Source organism: Pezoporus wallicus, unplaced genomic scaffold, assembly GCF_028554395.1.
Source record: "Pezoporus wallicus isolate ANWC-B61680 ecotype Strahan unplaced genomic scaffold, APGP_CSIRO_Pwel_v1 contig_2025, whole genome shotgun sequence".
Lineage (NCBI taxonomy): Eukaryota > Metazoa > Chordata > Aves > Psittaciformes > Psittacidae > Pezoporus > Pezoporus wallicus.
This window is the reverse complement of record NW_026640253.1, coordinates 2,214,968-2,234,669: the sequence shown is the minus strand read 5'-3', so window position 1 is coordinate 2,234,669 and position 19,702 is coordinate 2,214,968. Positions and strand designations below refer to the sequence as shown.

The following is a 19,702-nucleotide window of genomic DNA, read 5'->3' as shown; positions in this document are numbered from 1 at the left end:
AATGGCAAATGATATTCTCACTGGCAGTGTTGTTCACTATTGTGATGAATTTGTCAAAAATGTCTTGCAGTTTAAAAAGACATTCCAATGTTCTGCTTGTATAGAAAAGACTGGCGAGCTAGTCTTACAGTCTTACAATTGCTGGAAGACACTTGACACATGTTGACCTTCTACTTTCATATTAGTTTCTCCATTTCAGCCGTGCTATCAAATAAAAGAAAAAAAAATAGTGAAGTCTGGGTATTTTTAAGATCATTTCAACTTGATTTATCATAAGGTTTGAGGTTTTTCGGGGGGGGGGGTATCACTTTTTGAAATCTTAGGGTAACCACTTAGAGAAGCAGAAGTCAGTAGGTTACTTAGAATAAGGAGCAAGTCAACTATAATTTCCTATGCCTGTATTCAGAAACCTTTGCAATGAGAATGTTGCACCTAACAGTAAATTGTGCTCATGAACTGGGCAGCAAAGTGGCTTAGAGAGTAAGCCACTGGAATGAAAACAGGTTTTTGGATAGGATACTACATACATACATTACCTTTGTATGTAGTAGGTTATACAGTATGCCTTGTCTTCAACCAAGGGAGAGTGCAGTGATAGTTTGAACAGCAGAATAAAACATAACTGATGAAGAGGCCAATGAAGAAAAGAAGCTGTAGTTTTGGAGATGCTGATTGTGGCACAGAGATGATTTTTCTTTCCTGGAAGTGTACCATTAATTACTATACTAACGAAGTGTGAAATTCAGCGTATATCTACATAAAGTGGGTACATTTCAGGAGGATGTGCTATTAAATGTTATTAAAAAAAAAAACAACAACACGTTTCACAAGGACTTTTGGAGTTTCATGGTACTGGGAACTCTTTTTCCATCTTGTAACTGAAAACTGAGCTTGTTCATTCCTCAATCTTTTCGTAGATAGCCTTTTCATAGCAAGATTAGCAAGTAGTAACAACTACCACAGCGGTCTGACTGCATACTCTCTACCTGGATGGATGAGTTTATCAAGTTTTGGGTTGTTTGTGGGTTTTCCTTTTTTTTCCCATTTAGAGCAGCATCACATTACTATGTGGAAAATAATTTTCTCTGTTTCTGCTGCTGTTTGATTTTTCTTTTTTTTTCCTCAGCTGCCAACTAAAGTACTACTTAATATGAATACATTAGAGAAAAGCAAATTGGCACTTTCTGTAGAATGCAGCAATTTGCATTCCCTTGTTCTTCTCTGTTTCTGACAGCAATCTGTATGACGTTCTTCAGAGTTTCAATATTTTTTCCCCCAAGAGATCTCATCTTGTATTTCCTGGCACTTCAACCAGAAACATGTCCATTAAGTTTGGTTTTTTTTTTTCAATACTGATTTGATGTTCACTAACAAGTGATTTTGTAATCAAACTCATAATTATACTCTCTTCTGTTTTTAAATTATTGCTTTTAATTCTTTAGCTTGAGCAGCTGAGAATTTAGTTAGTTCAATTCCCATGCATAACTTCCAACCACAGCACTGCAGCAATATTTGCTTTCATTTATGACATAATACCTTCTTTGGCTGCTTGACCAGTTTCTTTCAGCTTACTTCCCTAACTTCGGTCCCTGTAATGTTTCTTTTTGGGTCATCATCAAGTTATATAAAGAAAACAAAACTGTTTTGTGTAAAGCTTGTACCTTGTCACGATTTTGTAAAAATTCTTAAGAAAACAGTTGATGCAATAAAATAAAAAAGTGGCAGTGTTTAGTCATTTTGTTACTCTGAAGGTGCTGTGTCTCTGATCTAGCCTGGGGGATTTGAAAATACAGCCTCATGGTCTGAGAAAAATAGTGTCTTGTGCCTGAAGTTAGCTTGGGGAACAACTGTAAGGTTTTGCAAAAACAAATTGTTCAGTGGATAGACTTCATGAAAGTGTTGCTGATTGTTTGCTTCCCCACTGTAGGAATTTAGTGCTGACAGATTCAGAATGGAAGGGCACTTTGTATAATCCTTATTTAACTTGTGAAATGCCTTGGTGTATGATACTGTATCTGCCAGAAGTTCACATAGGTTCTGAAAAGATGATCAGAGAAATGCAAAGATGAAAAATCTACTGACCTTTGTAATATGCAAGGCATACAACTTAGGGCTCCTTGTTGCTGAGGCTGACAAATATTCTGAGAATTAACACAGTTTACTTACAAATATTCTTATCTTGAGGTTGGTCTAGATGATTGTTTGGTCTAATTCATTTGATGTGACCTGTTCTCACATTCATGTTAGTTTTTGGCTGACAGAGTTGTACATCTTAATTTTATGCTGCTTGTTTGAGGGGTACTTGGGAGGAGAGGAAAAATGTAAGTATTGTAAAGAGATTTTTATAGAGAAGGCTGTTATAAAAATCTTTGAAAAATTCAGTATCTCCTTTTCTTCAGCTCAGTGCTGAAAAAAAACCCAACTTGATGTCATATGAAATAGTTTCTCTGTTTGCTGGGAGGAAAAAAAGATCTTGAGACTCATTCCTATAGGAATGAGTGTAAGAGGCAGAAAAAAACATTGGTTAAAAAATTCAAGTAAATAGAGGGGAAATTGGTTCATCTCTAGTGTTTTTAGTTACTGCATGAGGAAAATATCAGCATACAGTAAAATCCTTCAGCATAAGATTTGTGCTTATCCTTCTATTACAGAAAGACAAAATGTAAGGTTGCTCTCTCCTTCTGTTCCAATATGATACATTGACAGTGTGTCAACACAGCAGTAAAGGATTTTATTATGTGTAACTGTAAAATAATCCAATAGGTAAATGTGAAAAGGATGTTTTGGGAGCAATTTCTAGATTTTGCTTTTTGTAAAATAAACACAACTTTAAAAAATGGTTTTAGGTTTTGGATGACAGTAAAAGAAGTACAGAATGCCGGAACACCGAAGCAACTGTACTCGGTCAGAGCAGTAATCCACCTAGCACTATTTCTTGTCTTTGTTGGTGATTGGGACCACAGGCTCCAAAGGAAAATGCTTATAATGGGCAATTAAAGTATCTGCACATAGCAGGCTTTTTTTCCTCTGGCCTCCCTCCCCCACTTGCCATAAATTACTGGTTGGCCTTTAGTCTGACGTGCAAGTCTGACAAAACCTAGAAGGAACAGGAAATGACCTAAGTGTGGTTTTAGCCATTTTTTCATTACCTACATAAGAAGAAATAAAAAAAAAAAAACAAAAAACCCACCACCAAAACCCAACCAACATCCTACATTCCCTTGATAGGCAAAACACCTTTTAGAAACTTTTTGAAATATTTGAAGATCTTAAAATAAAAATATTTAAAGGAAGATCAGAGCAAACATAACAAGCAATAAAAACCCCATAAAACTTCCTACAGCAGAAAAAGTAGAAGCTGATCTGCTTGATACTCCTGGTTACAAAAGCAGAAGTAGCATGGCTTTTTAAAAACAAACAAATGAAACAAACATGTAAAAAAGAAACAAAACCCCAACCAACCAAAAAATATTTTTCAGCTCACAGGGAGAAATATTAACTTTAAAAATAAGCCTCCTGAAGGTGTAACAGTCGAACATTTTTGCTCTGCTTTTATACCTCTGCTGAGGACAAAGTTACTGAAAACAGTAACTAAATACATGAACACTCTAAAGTGATTTGTTAAAGTTTACTTAGGTGCAGCTCTTGTCAAAGATTTGCATTTCCAGGGAAGAACAGAATACTGTGGAGTCTGGTGGAAACATTATGGTGTCCAGACACCTGTATGTTCCAGTGTTGTTTTTATGTGTTTGGCCAAATATGTTGCAGGAACTATTTAATGTATAGAATAGTATTAACTAAAGCAATAAAGTAGAAGTAAGTTTCTTTCTTTTGAAGGAAGATTCTAGACTTCCTAAAAAATTGAAGATAATGCCTTTCATAAAAGAGTCCAGTAGAGTCAAAAACAGCATCTAGGGCAGGATACCTCTGTTTCCTTCAGTACGTGTATCTAAACCTTAGACTCATGAAAACACTTAGTTTCTGTTAAAAGATTGTGGCTATCTGCAGACTTCATAACCTATTAGCCATTTGCAACCTTGGATAAATAAATTGTATAGAGTCAGGAAGTGATAAGTAGTAAGGCTCAAAAAATATCCTATTTTTTTCTTGTCCCATTTATTTTCATGGAAGGTTTACTGAGTGGAGAAATACTGTGACTCTAAATGCCATAAGTATCATTTTCCAAGTGCTAAATTTTGTCTTGATTACAATAATTTACTCTAGTGGCTATTGTCTTGGTCTGCAAGATTTCACAACAGTATGTTGTCTGTGTTATCTAAATAATGCTATCTCTACTTTGACAGTCATCTTTGGTTGAATCACCTTAGTTACTGAATACAACTTAACTACTTAATAACATACTGTTTTTTAAAATCTACCTTTTTTAGAGAGAGGGAGAAACCCCCAGAAATAAATAAAATCAAGACTTCTAAGTTGTACACTGCTGTGTTGGTTTTGTGTCATTAAATTACATGGATTAGAAAAGCTAATTGATTGTAAGCTGTAACAAAAGACTAATTTAGAAGTAAAATCAATGAATCTACCATCAGTCACATTTGAAAGGCAGTCACGAAAAGAAAGGGATAAGTGAGGTTACCTTTTTCATATTTCACAATAAATTAGTTTCTCATCTGGTTGTAGAATTTAGCTTTTGAATCAGGTGATGTTTTACAGAGTTGATTTCTGAATCAAGTTGCTATGGTGTTGCTTTCATTGTTTAGTTAATTCTATGCTTGGTTGCTATGGAAATACTTATTTTCGGAGCTAATGCCTAATGGTGTCAAACAGATGCTACTAGCAACTAGAAATCTTTTATAGTTGATAAATGAAAGACTCACTCAGAAGCAGAAGCTCATTTTTGCACTTGTTTTCTCCCCATTAAAATTTTGGAGCATGGAATGTGAATGGGCGGTGGCAAGTAGGACAAGTTTTCTTAACAAGCATTGAAGCACAGGCTGAATCTTCTGAACAATATCATCATTGGAACAAAAACTTTCCGCTTACCTAGTTCAGGCAATCAAACAATGATACTACATTGTGTATGGCCTCAGTGTGCACATTTCAGCTTAGGTTATAGAGTAAATATTAATTATATTCTAGTTTTAAAATTGATTTTTAGATTTCTTAGCTCTGAAACATTTTTTGGTAGCCATCTAGTTTAAATCTCTGCATAAGTATGAATATTGTCCTTAGTATAACTTTGCATAAACACAAGTAATTCTCAGGTAGCTAAAATGATAAAATTTTGTATTTTATAAGTTAAATTATTCTGAAAATATTAGTACACAATTATCTAGCAAAATATAGTTTAAGCTGAGCACTAAAGTAAAAAAAAAAAGTATTAAAGTGCTTAATTTACTTTTATAGTACTTCTAGTGGTTTGTAACTTGAGAAAATTAAACCCTACAGGCTTTTATTGCATTCAAACCTTTAGAAGTTGAAAATACTACTCAGTGTGACTTTAGCCAAATGGAGCTATGGCACTTGCACAAAGAAGATCCAAAAGAACTTCACCCTCCATGGCATCAACTCACTTCTGAAAGGCACATTTTTACAGGCCCTGGAAAATACTGGTTGCACCATCATAGGAAAGATAACATTCTGTTAAGAAAAATCATTAAAAACCAAGCTGGTTTTCAGTGACTGTCTTCTCCTCTTTCTCATCTGGTTTTAGTTTATTAAGTCTATGAAGTTCTCAGGAGCACTTTTTTCCTTTTTCTTTGTAGAAGTTATTATTGTTTGTTCTTGTTGCTGTCTGATCTATAAGGTGTATTATATTATGGAAGACCTTTATTACTGTTACCTTGTGTATTTTCTAAACAAATTTTTCTGATGTTGCTGACAATGTGTGCTAGCCTCAAGTTTTGGTAATTCTTGGGTTGATTCAACAATCAGGGCCTTCGCCTCTTCTACTCCTCTCACCGCTCCCGCCCCCTCCTCCCCAGTGAATAGATGCATTACAAATAGTGTCAGAGAAGTTGATTCTAAAATCCTCAAGTTCAAATTGCATGGCAATGCCTCTGGAGTATATGGAAATACTGTTTTCATTGATTGAGAAAATATAAACAAAAGGTAATATCTGATGTCTATTGTCAATTTTTCTGCATATTCCCAGTAAGTTATATGTAATTAAAAATCTTCTTAGATTTGACTAACCACCCATAGAACTGTCATTCTTCAGAATAGCAACCCTCTGGAGGATTTGTTGAGCTTTAACAGCTTTTAAAGCCTTTAAAAAAATGTATTTCCAGTAATGTAAATTCCTTCTGTTGATACTCGTTGCCTGTTTTGAGCGACATGTTTCAGTTTGAACTAAACCTGTCACTGCCTGACTGCGGCCAAATCACAAAATGTGACTTACACTGAAAGGGTTTTCATAAGCTGGCTTGTCTTCTTTTAACTATGTTGAAATTTATTTCATAGGCTAAAAAGGTTCGATTATTGTAGTTAAGCATAAACATTAACAGTTCCTGAATGTTAAACAGCAAGGCATAGCTCTGTGTTATGCATGGGGTTTGGGTTTGGTTTTCATTAATTGTCCTCCAAAATTCTTATCATAAAAAAAATCATGAAAGTGTGATCATTGCTCTTTGAATGGACTGGGAGACTCTAGGGTTAGAGTCAGGCTGACAAGAGGACTTTTCCTCCAAACTGACTGGTAATTTGGTATATGTGCTTATGCAGAGAAGGCTATACACTTTTCACCTTTCATCTGCAGTATCAGAGCCCACTGCAGTTTTATTTTCAGAGTACTTCCCAGATGTGCAATTGCTGTGATGTTAGCACTGACAATGGATGCTTAAAAGTGTTTGAGTTGCTAAGCAGAGATTTAAGCTGTAGCTTGAAACTTCTGTGACTCAATTCCCTCCTAGATCAGGTGTTTCTTGTTGGAGGAGGCGAGGAAGAACGTTATGTGCAGTGGATTACAAAATCTTAGTGTTACAGACTACAGATCTTTCTGCAACAACTTTTATGGTTGCAAAATCAAAAATTGCCAAGGCTCTGCCTAAGACCTATTTTAAGGTCTGTTGGTCTATTCACATTAAAAGTAAACTGTGTCCTTTTTACTCCTGTTGCAACATTCATGCAACTCTAGGAATACTTCTTAACTTTTGTTAATGATCCACCAGAATTAATTAAGGCTTTGCCAAACTCTTAACAAAAGTAATGCCAAAAATGCTGCTTTTTTAGTATTCCAGATTTAACTTGTAAGGCATGAAGTTAGGCTAATGAAACTAAGTCTGTTTAGTAGCGAAAAACAAAGTGTGGTTTCTTTACAGTTAGATTCTGAATAGCATGGTAGAGTGTAAATTCTTTAAACAAATAAGTTTTTGTAAAGAAGCAGAATTTACCAGCTCTTAACCTTTAAAACTGTCACACGCACCCCACACATCCCCCGTCCCTCAAACCGTTTCAATTCTGCAGAAGTTCTGCTAAGGGATATGCTGCTGGTTTCTGTTTCTTTCTCCCGAAACTGTTTTTGTGGGGGACGCTCTCTGGACTTGAGTGCCATCTTGTGGTGTGTTGCCAGCAGCTAAAGCAAGGTAATAACCCCCTTTTCTTTATTAACCTGTAAGTAAGGATTTGATTAGGGTAGAGAAGTAACTGAGTTGTATTTACCATGGGAAAATATTCATTGTATAGTGATCTGCATTTTTTTTCATTTTTGTTTAGTAGAAGAGATTGCTACTTTGTGCCTAAAGTTTTCATCAGCTTATTTTGACCACTTCGGTGTGTGGCACATGGAATGAGCTCTGAACATTGTACAGCTAATATAGACTGTGGTAGCCAGCCAGCTGTGTTAATATACTACCCCTGTCTTCTTTCAGGGGATATGACTTCAAATTAATGGTGATGTAGAGTGAATTAAAAAAAAAAAAACACAAACAAAACAAAAAACAAAACCCCAAACCCAAAAAATACTCTTGGCACCATACAGGTAAACTTAAGTTTTCTTTATTTTAAAACTATTTTAGTTTCTTTGCTGTAAAATTGGTATCAGCAGAGAAGCTTAAATATTCTGGTTTAAATGACAACAGAAAAATTTCAATCATGAATCCAACCTGTGAAATTTTTTAATTAAAATTGTATAAAATGGTGCCTTTGCCTGGCTACTGCTGACATGTCAGCCTGTGTTTGTTTATTGACACTCTGCACCTTCTGCAGGTAAGAAGGTGACAGTCTGGAACACTATGTTTTGTCCATGAAGATGCTGTTAGTCTGGAAGAAACAAAACCAAACATAGCTCTTACCTGTAAAAATAAGCAGAAAAACATACAGGACTTAAGAATATAAACTGCCAAGTGGGATATTGGCACATTATTCATGCTCTGTAGTTATGGAAAAGAGGGGAAAAAAAAAGGTTATCTTTATATTTGTTTATTTTTGAGTACATGTTGTGCAAATGCGTTCATTTATCAGAGAATAATAAGAACCTGTCAAATTAGAAATACTGAATACTTTTGAAGCAAAACAGGCAACTTAATTTTATTTCTGGCATGTTGTTTTTATTTTTTGTCAGTGCAGAACTGAAATAAAGTTAGTGCTGTTGATGTACTTGAAGCTGATAGTATCTTCAGATTGTGTTGCTGATGTTCTTTTGTGGGTTTGGTGGGTTTTGTGAAGTTATTGAGAACATGTAGATTTGTAACCATATTCAAGCAAAACCTAACAACCTCCTGCAACAAAATGCTTTTAAAATTATCAGGTTTTAACCTGGGGAGCTTTTTGCCTTTTAAAATACCAAATTATGTTAATGTAATTCTTTCTGCACTGCATTTGTAAAATTGCTACGATTTGAATGGTTCTGGAAAGAAAAATATTTATTAAATATACTGGAGGTTTTGAGATAGATTTGCTTTCATATGTTGAGGTGAATAGAAGCAGGGAAGCACTGTCACCACCTAATTTAATGAACATTTTACATGATTTATAAACATTCCAGAAATAGTGAAATAAATAAGGCCATATAATAATTCTGTCATTAAGATGTCTCTGTTGTATGCAATTTCTTCAGACTCTTTAGGACTTTTACTGGGGTAGCATTAACTGAGAAGACGGCCTAAGTTATATGTGGAGAGAAGTGTTTTCTGCTGCATGACATAATCCAGATGTATTCCATTGTTGGTTTACAGCATTACCATATCACCTATTAATCATCTTTTTTTTTTTTTTATCTTTGCAGATGATACTTTGGGATTGGGATTTGAAGCAATGGTACAAGCCCTGTTACCAGGTCAGTATATGATTGAGTACAGAGTTCATTGTAAACTGTCACATTTCAATTTTTTTCTGTTGATGTTTTGTTTAACTAAGTTGGCCTAGTACATTCTAGCTCTGTGTAAGAGAGGCTTGATATTTACCAGTTCTGACCAAGTTGTCAAGGGTCTTCTTTCTGTGGTGTATATGAGAACAGTCTCAAACCTAACTAAGGTGGGAGTGGGTTTTTTGAAATATCCAATAGCATAAAGTTAGGGAGTGATTTCCCAACAATGTCACCAAGTGCAGGTCTGTCAGATTCTCACCTTTTTTCTTGATTGCTTGTTTCTCCCCCTCTCTCTTGTACCTTCTATCTAATCAGCTAATGCTGTTCAAGTTCAGAGAATTATACCAAATACAAACTAATCACTTTTTTTTACAGAATTGTTAGGATTTGTTTCATTAGAATTAGAGTTAATAAAAGTAATGAAGCTGTGGAAATTGCACCTCTGTAAGAGGCCTATGACAGTTAGGCCACCAAAATTTCTTTTGATATTATTGAAAGAGATAGAATACTAAGTTTAATTCTGAAAGAAAGTAATGAAAATGTAAGTCAAAAAAACTGACACCAAATCTTTATCTTCAATGGAGAAAAATAAACTGAAAGCTAATATTGCATTCTGAAATATTATTGTGTGGGAAAACCCCACAAAAATGGTGTGTAAACATGTGTATAGGTATATATTTTCTTCAAAAGAAAAGTACATTGCATTATTTTTTTAATTTATATTTTACTTTTGCAATGGATAAGATGCTTATTTAAATCTTAGAATACTGTGAAATGTTTTGACATGTTAATAGTTTGCAACATTTCCATCTATTCTAGAATGCTGGCAGTGGAAATGGAGTTGATCTTTCAGTACTAAATGAGGCTCGGAGCATGCTAACAGACCTCCTGACTGACCCATCCCTTCCACCACAAGTGATTTCTTCCCTTCGAAGCATTAATAGCTTGATTGGTGCTTTCTCAGGCACATGCAGGCCAAAGGCTAGTCCATTCACACCATTTCCTGGTTTCTTCCCCTGCCCTGAAATAGAGGATCCTGCCGAAAAAGATCAAAAGCTGCTCAAGGTCAAATGACTTTAATTCCCATTCATGTCTGTGTTGCAATTAAAAAAAAAAAAAAAAGAAGGAAAATTAATCTGGAAAGAATTGGATAGTACCTTCTTTACTGAGTACCTGTGAACTTTGTTTGAGGTCAAAAGAGAGCAGCTGTGAAAACACATTGAGTGGAATGTAGACAGGTACCAAAATGCAAATTTAAGAAATTTAAGGGGTTGATGGATAGACAGGTAAAAGCACTGGCCTACACGCTGATGTATGATTCCTCAAAATAAACACAGGATTAAAAAAAGCTAAAAACAAAAAATAAAATGAAGATGTTACATTCTCATGATATGGCACAAACAGGGCTCTCCTTTATTCCTCCACATTCTTGATCAAGCAATTACTGTCAGTGTGGCTTTTTCATTGGCCTTTTTTCCAAATGAATTTACTTTTGTGAGCATCAAACTAGCCATCAGACAGAAGCAAATCAGCTATGTAAAAGGAGAAATAACTCTTCTTTCTGTGCAGCACATCCCATTATGGGACTGGTGTGTAAATCTACTGTCACTGCTCCATGAGTGAAAGCAAGAATGTAGTTATTATATGACATCTTGAAGAATGTGGTGGAAAAATATTCATCTATAGGAACTTAGGTGCAGTGTACCTGCACTAGAATTACTTGCTAGAGTAAACCCAGTATCAGCAGTATGAAACTGTTTGGAGGGTGGTCTGGGAGGTGCCTGCCCTGTAGTTGCTTCCATATCCAGACAGTGGGCAGCTTGTCCCAAACTCGCTTGCTATTTTGGAGCCAGATAACTGCTTTGAGCCAGATTCATCCTGTGAAATACCTGTTGAGAACCATTGTCACAACAAAGGCTTTTAGGGAAAAGCTCAGTGTCTACAGGTCATTTTGTGGAAGATCCTGTAGGGTTATTGCAGCATGAAATTACTTGGAATTTCACATGGATATCTGCAGAGATCAGTTAGGTAGGGATCATAATCATTCAGCATACGTTTTTCTTTACTGCTAAGGATTGGTATACGAATGCGAAAAATGTCATTTATGTGAATGTGAAAATCTAACTAACTATTTAAATTAGTTCTACCCAGCTAGTCAGAATTGTTTAAACTGAAAAATATTAATTGCTGAATACTGGTCATAAAGATTATGTGAGTTTGAAAGATTACATTTTTTTTCACAGCTATTCTCTTTTCCTCCTTCTTGAAAGGAACTCTTTCTTTAAGATTGGGGCGTTTGTTTATTTTTTATATTAGTCTACCAGATGGATAAAATCATGCTTGTCACTGTCATTCATTGAATGTTTGACTTTGATGTAAGTTTAGGGGTAAACTCCAGATTAGAATACACCACAGAAAGTATTTTTCGAAATGGAACTTCTCAGACTGTATTGAAAGTTTCTCATTCTCTCTTTCCCTGACTTGGAATAGAAAAAGTCTCCATATTTCAAAGAAGTTGTTTCTTTGCTGAGGTTCATATGTATACTGTTGTTCCTCTTCTCTGACTGGCTTCCAAAGTGAATTCAAGTATGGTTTGGGTTTTTTTATTTTTACTTCTGATGATAAAGAGGAAAAAAAAAAAAGAAAAAAAGAGGCAAAGAAAAGAAAGAAACTGAAGCAATAACTGGTAGTCTGATAATAACTCTTTGCTTTGAATTTCTTGGTAAGTGCAAACTGCCCTTTTGGTGCTATTCACTGATCTGTCTATTTAAATTCCTAAAAAGAAAAAGGAAATCTTGGTTGCATGAAAAACTATCTCAGAACTCCTCTGCAATAGAAAGACTTTTCACTTCCATCGTGACAGAACTGTCCCCAGATTTTCTAGTGTATGACAGTATACTTGCCAGATTGGTGGATTTCTGGTGTTATCAACAGACATGATGTTAACAGTTTTCATATTTCAGGCAAACAAAAGTTGTCTAAGCAAACACTTGAGTATCCACACCCCTTGTCTCCTGGCCTTGCTATTGCTGGTAACTGAAATTCTTTTCATAATAACTTTGATTTCTGGCACAGTTTAGATTTTGTTTCCAGAGCAATTTTTCCTCTTTGTATAGTGATTACCAGTGACTTTGCTAGCACGGAGCAATCTGGAGTTCCTTAGTCCTTTGCTACCCACATTTTGTTTATTCTCTGCTTCTTTATCTAGTAGGGGAGTTTTGTCATATCCTCTCTGTTCCGTCATTCTTGGAGTAGCCAGGAAGAAGAAAAAATAAGTACAGGTGTTGGGGCCTTCTTTCCATACACGATGTTAATGAGTGCACTTGTTTCAGGGAGTGAACATTTCTCCTCCAGTGTTGGGGATTTTCAGCTGTTGTAGAGAGCACGAAGGTGAGATTGATATGGTCTGCTGAAGTTCATTCCAGCCTTAAAGCTCCCCCACTACATGATAGCAAACAGAACAGGCTCCTCCAGTTCTCTTTCTGGTAGGGCTGGTTAAGGACTGCTGCATGTTTCTGTGGGTGGTATGGTGGTCTTATTCTGCCTGTCCACTTCCACCTTACTGGATGTGACTACAGCTTTGCAGCAAAGCAGAGGTACGTCCCATATCAAGGACCCAAAGCAGTCTCATTTTTCAGGCTAAGAGACTGTATTCTTTTGTGTCAACGCCTTCATTTATTTTTTTTTTTTTTAATATGTGAGAGCTTTGTGAGGTAAGTGTGATTTTTTGAGCATCAGAAGAAGCTTAAAATTGCAAAGTCATTTCTTGCCAGACTTTTGAAATGGTAGTATCCAAGGGTCACTTGTCCTTACAGACAACCCTGCAGACCTTACCCAAAACTACAAATATTGCTCTGGATTTTTGTTTTAAACTTTTTTTCTTTTTTCCTGGCATCCTTTTTATTCAGGTCTATGCCATGCAGAAGAATCTTCCCTCCTGCACACATCCCCCCTCCCTCCGCTGAGTGCCAAATCTAGGAATGTGTTAGCAAGTGGATTGTGGATTGAATGCAGTTAGAGATGATTTTTTCTTTTTTTTTTTTAAATAGATTTGTTTAAAATACAGTATCTATGCAAGGAGTGCAGATATGCCAGAGCTGACTTTTCAGTTTCAGTTCAGTGATCCTGTCCTTTCTATTAGTTAGGTTCTATCAGTTGTTATTTAAACATGGATATACTTTTCTGAGGGTATTTCAGTAAAGCAGAGCTAGTAAGTCCTGAGTTATTTCCATAAAGGGCTGTTTGAGTACATTGTCCTGCTTTGCAGAGGTCTTTGTGTTCAAGTACAATGATGACTCCCAGTGCCTGGGCTGCAGTGTGCCTAAACTAACACAGTGTCCAGGGTGGGAGTGGTGAGTTGCCTGGGAAGGTTTCTGGGTGGTGTGGGGGTGGTATGGAAGCTGTATGGAAGCAGAGAGGGAGCCTTGATGGACTAGAACTGAATCTGTGCATTATGCCTCGTCCTTTCCAGAAGCTCCACAATATTTGCACTGTCAGTATTTAGCCTGAGATTTTGATAACTGAGATACTATCTTGAGAGCTGACTATATAGCCGTGTGATTGTGATATGTAGAAAAGTAATCCATAATCCTACTGCGACTGTCTCTAGAAGGTTTCCATTTTTAAAAACTCTGAAGAGTAATTGTTGGACCACATGGAATTTGGATCACAAGTATCTTTACATATTTTAATTTGGGGAAAGAAAAAACCAGATATGAAAAATAATTATTCCTAGTATGCAAAATACTTTGCATCTATTTTATTTTCTTGAGCAATGAGTAAGTGTGAGATACTGTACTTATTGTTTCACTATAAAAAATTCCAATAAATAGTCTTCACAAACCATAAATAAAATTTTAATGTCTGCTTTTAATTACATAGATTTTAATCATAGTTAAATTATTCAACAGGGATTAAATAGCAGAAATAGCCTGCCAACACCACCGCTGAGACGAACTTCAGGAGTTTCTGGTATTCCACCTATGGAATCAACATCTAGATGGGAACGAAGTAACAGCAAGAGATCTCATCAGGAATATAACACATTAAGGTAAGCACTTAACCATATTTTAAGGGCAATAATAAATGCAGCCTTTCTGAAATGTTCATGTCTGCAAGGTTGGAACATGGTAGCAGAAGAGTTTAGTGTAAAATCTTATAAATCAAGTCTCCAAATTCTGCCAGAATAAACTGGAAAAATGTTTCAAGTTAATTATATACCATACTTTGTAGCTCTGATCTCAAGTAGAAATCAGGTCATTCTGAGGTTGAATGGCATGCCTATCAGTTTTAGTAGGAAATAAGAAAAAAAAAAAAAAAGCTCAACATACACTGTTGCAAAACAGACTTATTTAACTTCTAAACCTTTATGGACTTCCTTCTTTTCCTTTTTACTTAAAATTTTATCTCTTTCCAACTTCCACATGCTGCAAAATTTCTTTCCTTTATAACATATTTTTAGTTTAAAAAGAAACTAAAAAGAATTTTTTTTAATTAAAAAAGATGACATAACTTTCTCTCATTTAGTAGCCACTGTTGTGTGTATTGCAACATTTATTATTCCTATGGTCATCAATCAAACAGTAAAGTAGATTAAGAGAATCATCTCTTCTCTACTTATTAGTCAGTATGGTGCAAATAGTCTTTCTTTCCAGAATTAAGATTACATGTTAAATTAGGATTAAAATAATAGTACATTTTTTCTTTCTTGTTTAATGTGGCTTATGAGTGGAATGTCACATATTTAGTTTTATTTAAATGTGTAAATGTGTATGGCTTTGCTTAATATCAACTAAGAAAAGTCCAACAGATGTTTGAAATTGTGTTGCAGCTTAAATACGTTAAAATGTGTGTGGGTTTCCTGCCTTTTCTTTTTTTTTTAATACACTTGGTATCTTGGTATTTCTTAAGATTTTAATGGTTTTACATAGGTCATAAGGGCATTCTTTAAAAGAAAACGTCTTATGCTGATAACTGATACTAGCAGTGGATAAAAGTTCATAAATACACATCCAAGAATTTATTATATCAGTATATTGTTTAATTTTGAAGTGAACCATTTAAATAATTTAGCCCTTGCCAATAGCTTTTTCCTCTTGGTAAAATATGCTGTTCAAGTTTTAACATAGCAAAACTTAATTTTGTGTGTAAAATATAACTGAAGATACTAGTTAGTAACAGTAGTAGTAGTTTAAAGATTGTATTTTCATGCTGATTTGATTACCAGTGTTTGAAAGAACCTCCCCAGTTATAGCCACGAGAAATAACCAGCCAGAGAAACTGCTTTAAACAGACTGCTGGATGTCAGTTTGAGGCTCAGCACTGCTGGTGCAGATGCAGCACGTGTTTGCGGAGAGTTTCCTTGCAGCTTCTGAAGAACCTACTCAGGCTCACCTGATGAAAGTAGCAATACAGAAAACAACCTTGCTCATACTCCATTACTTTTAAATTATCTGTTGACCCTGATGACCAGTACTTCTAGTTAGCCATGTTCCCTTTCCCTGCTCCTGTCACGTCCATAGAGCCCTAGAATATGCATTTGCCTTTTTTGTGATTTGTGTCCTGCCCTTTGGAGTACTTGCCAACACTTGCACTGCCCCCATCTCCTTGCATCTCCCAGTGATAGTTCTTACAAGGTTCCCTTTAACTTCTAACACGTAATCAACTCAAAAATCTGCCATGGATGCTTACCTTACAGGTAAGGTGAAATAAAATAGCCAAACTGTCATAGCTCTTCCTGCTGCCAAAAATGAAGTCCTGCATTCCTAGAGCACTCAGTACCATTGGCTCTGGCTCTTGAGTCAGAGCCTTAATTTGGGAGAAAAATAACAGCAATAAAAAGACAGTTTTTCCTGACTTGGGAAGCTGATTCAGTCCAGTGAAGGATTTAATGAATGTTAGAAGAGAAGCAAAAAGCAGCAGGCTAATAGAAAAAAGCGAGAGTAAAACAGCAAACTGTTCACTAATAGGAAAGCTTATAAAAAGTCAAAATATTTTTACTTTTAATGACTGATTTCAACTGATTTCTAGCTGAGAAAGATAAGATATTAAATAATGGAATAAAAAATTAATATTGCTACAAAAAGTCTTGGAGATTTTTAGTTTTTTATATCTCCAGACAGTGCTCAAAAGACTCTTGAGAGCTGCTGTTGTATTTGCATGCAAATTCTTGATCTGGTTTCTTGTTCAAACACTAGTTCAAGATGAACTAACCCTGCTTAATATATAGTCTTCCTACACTAAACACTGTTGCAGCATTTTTATGTGTGTTAAAAGAATACATGCAAGCTGTGATAGCTAAACAGTGTACAAATAGCAAAAAGTTCAATCTCTCCCAGTTGTCAACCCAAACATTTTTTAAAGTTGACTAACACATCAGAATCATCAGTCTTCAGAAGAATAAATCTATGTTTATTACTTAACTAATTTCTCTATATTAGGATATTTAAACAAATGATGGGAGATCAAGTATTATTTCCGTATTTGACTTCTGTTTGAAATCTGATCAAACAAGGTTAAATCTGTTTTGGTAAATACTGTTTTCCCACACCAAAATGAAAGAATTAGTTTTACATAAAATATTTGTAGTTTAGAATACATGCATACAGTTATTTTTAATTGCATATTACGTATTTTTTTACTAAAGGAAATACATAATTGAAATTTTGGAGTGCAATTTCATGGCTAGAACAGCAGATGGCATAATTTAACAGAGTTTAACGATTTAGCTACTGAAGTACAGTATGCCTTTGGTCAAAACCAGCTTTAAAGATTATAATAAATAAAATTATTAAATATGAGAAATTGATTCAAAAAGCCAAGCCATAGCTGTGTAAGATTGTCATAGCGTTTCCAAAGTAATCAATCTTACATGTTCTCAAATCTGTTAGAAAATAACCTGCTTTGTTATAATGCTCAAGGAAACCATGTTAGACAGTAAAACCTATGGCACGTTGTCCAAATATACTGTGTCATTTTAGGACTGTATAAAGTTTTCTCTTAACTTTACTCAGTACCCAACAGTTTTTATTCCCTATAATTGACATATATTCTCTAGCTGATCTTCAATTTTACTTCTTTCTGTACTCTCTTTTTCTTGAATGGTAGTGGGCCTGTAACAGAGCAGTCTGGCTATTCTATAAGCATTTTATTTAATAAAAGTTGAAAACAAGGTAGGAAAAAAAAACAACACTCTGTTTTACTTTCAGCCAAGGATCTCATTCAAATGGATCTTTTGGTGCAAATATGCTGACAATACCAAAACAAAGATTATCTTCCATGGCACTGGCTCATCATATAGGTCCCAGACGATCAGGTAAGACACTCCTAAAGACCTGATAGTCATCTGAGGTGAATATAAAAATTGTGGAAGGATTTGGCATAGAATTTATTCTGTCAGTGTAATAAGCTAGTAAATACCGTAGCAGTAGTGCTAAAATAATATGTATATCAGTATTTCAGAAATTATAACTGGTCTGTTTGCCAGTGAAAACTTGATAATTCTTTTGACATCTCTGCCTATCCATTTTACCATGATTAAAAATAAGCCTGTATAATAATTTTGTTTTATAAAAGTTTAAATAAGCAGATTGGATTGAGTGAGGAGAATGCACTTCTAATTTTTGTTGTTGTTGTTGTTTTTTAAAAACCCCAAACTTGACCAGTTTTCTTTGTATTACTTACTGATGGTTTGGTTGTTTCCCTTTCAGTCTTCTAAATACCAGGAAGTGTACGAACTCAGGCCAGATCTGCATTTAAACACAGTGTTGCATATTCTTAATGTTTCTGTCTTCATAAAAGCTGAGCTGCTTTCTGCTTTTTTTCCACTTAATCTTTTGGGCAATAAAGTGTAATGTTATGCATTAAAACCTGCTGAATTTGTACATGTAAAATGGATGAAATTAAGTAACCAACATTAGAGTATTAATCTGATTAAGTTCTGGAAGGGAATTTACAAATTTCTTCTCAACTTTCTAGTCTTTCTTTGCAGTAATGAAGTGACATTTGCTTTCTAAAACTTCTGTCTCTATACCTAGCAATGAGAACTTTGAAAAATCTTGTCATTTACTGTAAGAAAATGCAATTATATACTACTATCAGGATGTGTGAGTCAAGTCAGTGTAGCCTATGAAGTGTATTATCTATGCATTCCTTATTTAATAGCAATACTCTTCTTCCTCATGGGCACTTCATTCTTTTTGATGAAAGTGTATTTGCTTTTGTTATTTATCTGTAATTACCCATTCTGGGGTTTTTACTTTGTTTTTAAAAAGGTCTCAATTTTCTCTATTGAAAAATGATGCGGTAAAAGAGTTTTAGCTAGATCAGTTATAAATACAGAATTGATTTTGATGATTTTTGATTTTTTTTTTTAAATTTAAAAAATCTGTCCTGAATCAGAAAGGAATATGGGAAGATTTAGCTACTGATTAATTTTGCCAAATCTAAAACCAAAATCAAACCTTTGAAATCCAGATGTTATAATACATTACATAGTTTGTTCATTCAGGCGTGTAGTCTAGACTGCTACATAGTTGTAGATCTCAAAACTTGGAATAGATTTAGGTATTTAGTATGTGTTTGACAGTGAGAACTAGAGACTGTGTCTTGACAGCTTGCACATTCTTTACAACATATAAGGTTTTTGTTGTTTAATTTCAGTCTTTCTAAGCAGCAATGTTTTTATTGTAATCTGAACGCCATGCAATGTTTGTTTTGGAAGGTGCATCTTCTGGCCCGAGTCCTGTGGGTTCACCTAGTCATGGATCTGTTTCCAGTGGGGCTTTCAGCTGCTGGTCACCTGTAGAATTTCCTGATACTGCTGATTTTCTTACAAAACCAAGCATTAATATACATAAGCCTCCAGGATACACATTTAGTTCTCCAGATTTTCAGCAGCAAGTTAAAACATCTGTAGGTTATATGTGTAGCAGGTACTGTAAATTGTTACATTTTTAGTAACTTCATGTGTGTTGAAAATAATACAATTAAAATGAAAAATAGAACAAGATTTATACAGCTACTGGTATACCGGGGAAAAAAAAAAAAGATTTCATAATAATCTGAAACTATATTGTCCAGGGGACAAGAGGGGACTAAAGAATGCTGTATGTATGCCACTGATTTCAAATAGCTCATCTTCAAAGGCAGCAGTTATTATAGAGTAACAATATTTTACAAACTTTTAGAAAAGGAGGACTTCCTACCTAGGAATTGTATCCTGTATTTCTGAATGCTTTCTAAATAATTAGCTCTACTTTATTAATTCAGTGAGATGAGTCCATGAGGGGTGTTGCTTGACTATTTTCTAATTACAGGCTTAACCTGTATGTGCCCAATTTAGGAAAAAATACTAAGGTAATTTTACAGAGGAACCTTCAAAAGCATGTCTTTTAAAGAAATTTACAGGTATTTTTCAGTACAACAGAGCTGTAGCAA

At 35.0% G+C, this 19,702-nt stretch overlaps 1 protein-coding gene and 1 long non-coding RNA gene across 3 annotated transcripts in view; one reads left to right on the top strand and one right to left on the bottom strand.

The window, feature by feature from the left end:
- The window catches only part of PDE3B (phosphodiesterase 3B), a 98,379-nt gene that overhangs the window by 64,102 nt on the left and 14,575 nt on the right, over positions 1–19,702 (top strand). Inside the window, exons 2-6 of one of the 2 annotated variants that reach the window (XM_057418230.1) lie at positions 9,185–9,235; positions 10,085–10,330; positions 14,176–14,315; positions 17,473–17,579; positions 18,987–19,197. In XM_057418230.1, coding sequence (XP_057274213.1) covers positions 9,185–9,235; positions 10,085–10,330; positions 14,176–14,315; positions 17,473–17,579; positions 18,987–19,197 — 755 coding nt within the window. The remainder of the gene's footprint in view (positions 1–9,184; positions 9,236–10,084; positions 10,331–14,175; positions 14,316–17,472; positions 17,580–18,986; positions 19,198–19,702) is intronic. The other variant, XM_057418231.1, reaches the window with a different exon arrangement.
- On the bottom strand, positions 65–4,719 carry LOC130604023 (uncharacterized). Its single transcript, XR_008973350.1, has 3 exons — positions 4,598–4,719; positions 537–699; positions 65–204 (listed from the first exon to the last, which is right to left on the bottom strand). It is a non-coding gene; the product is annotated as an uncharacterized LOC130604023 (long non-coding RNA).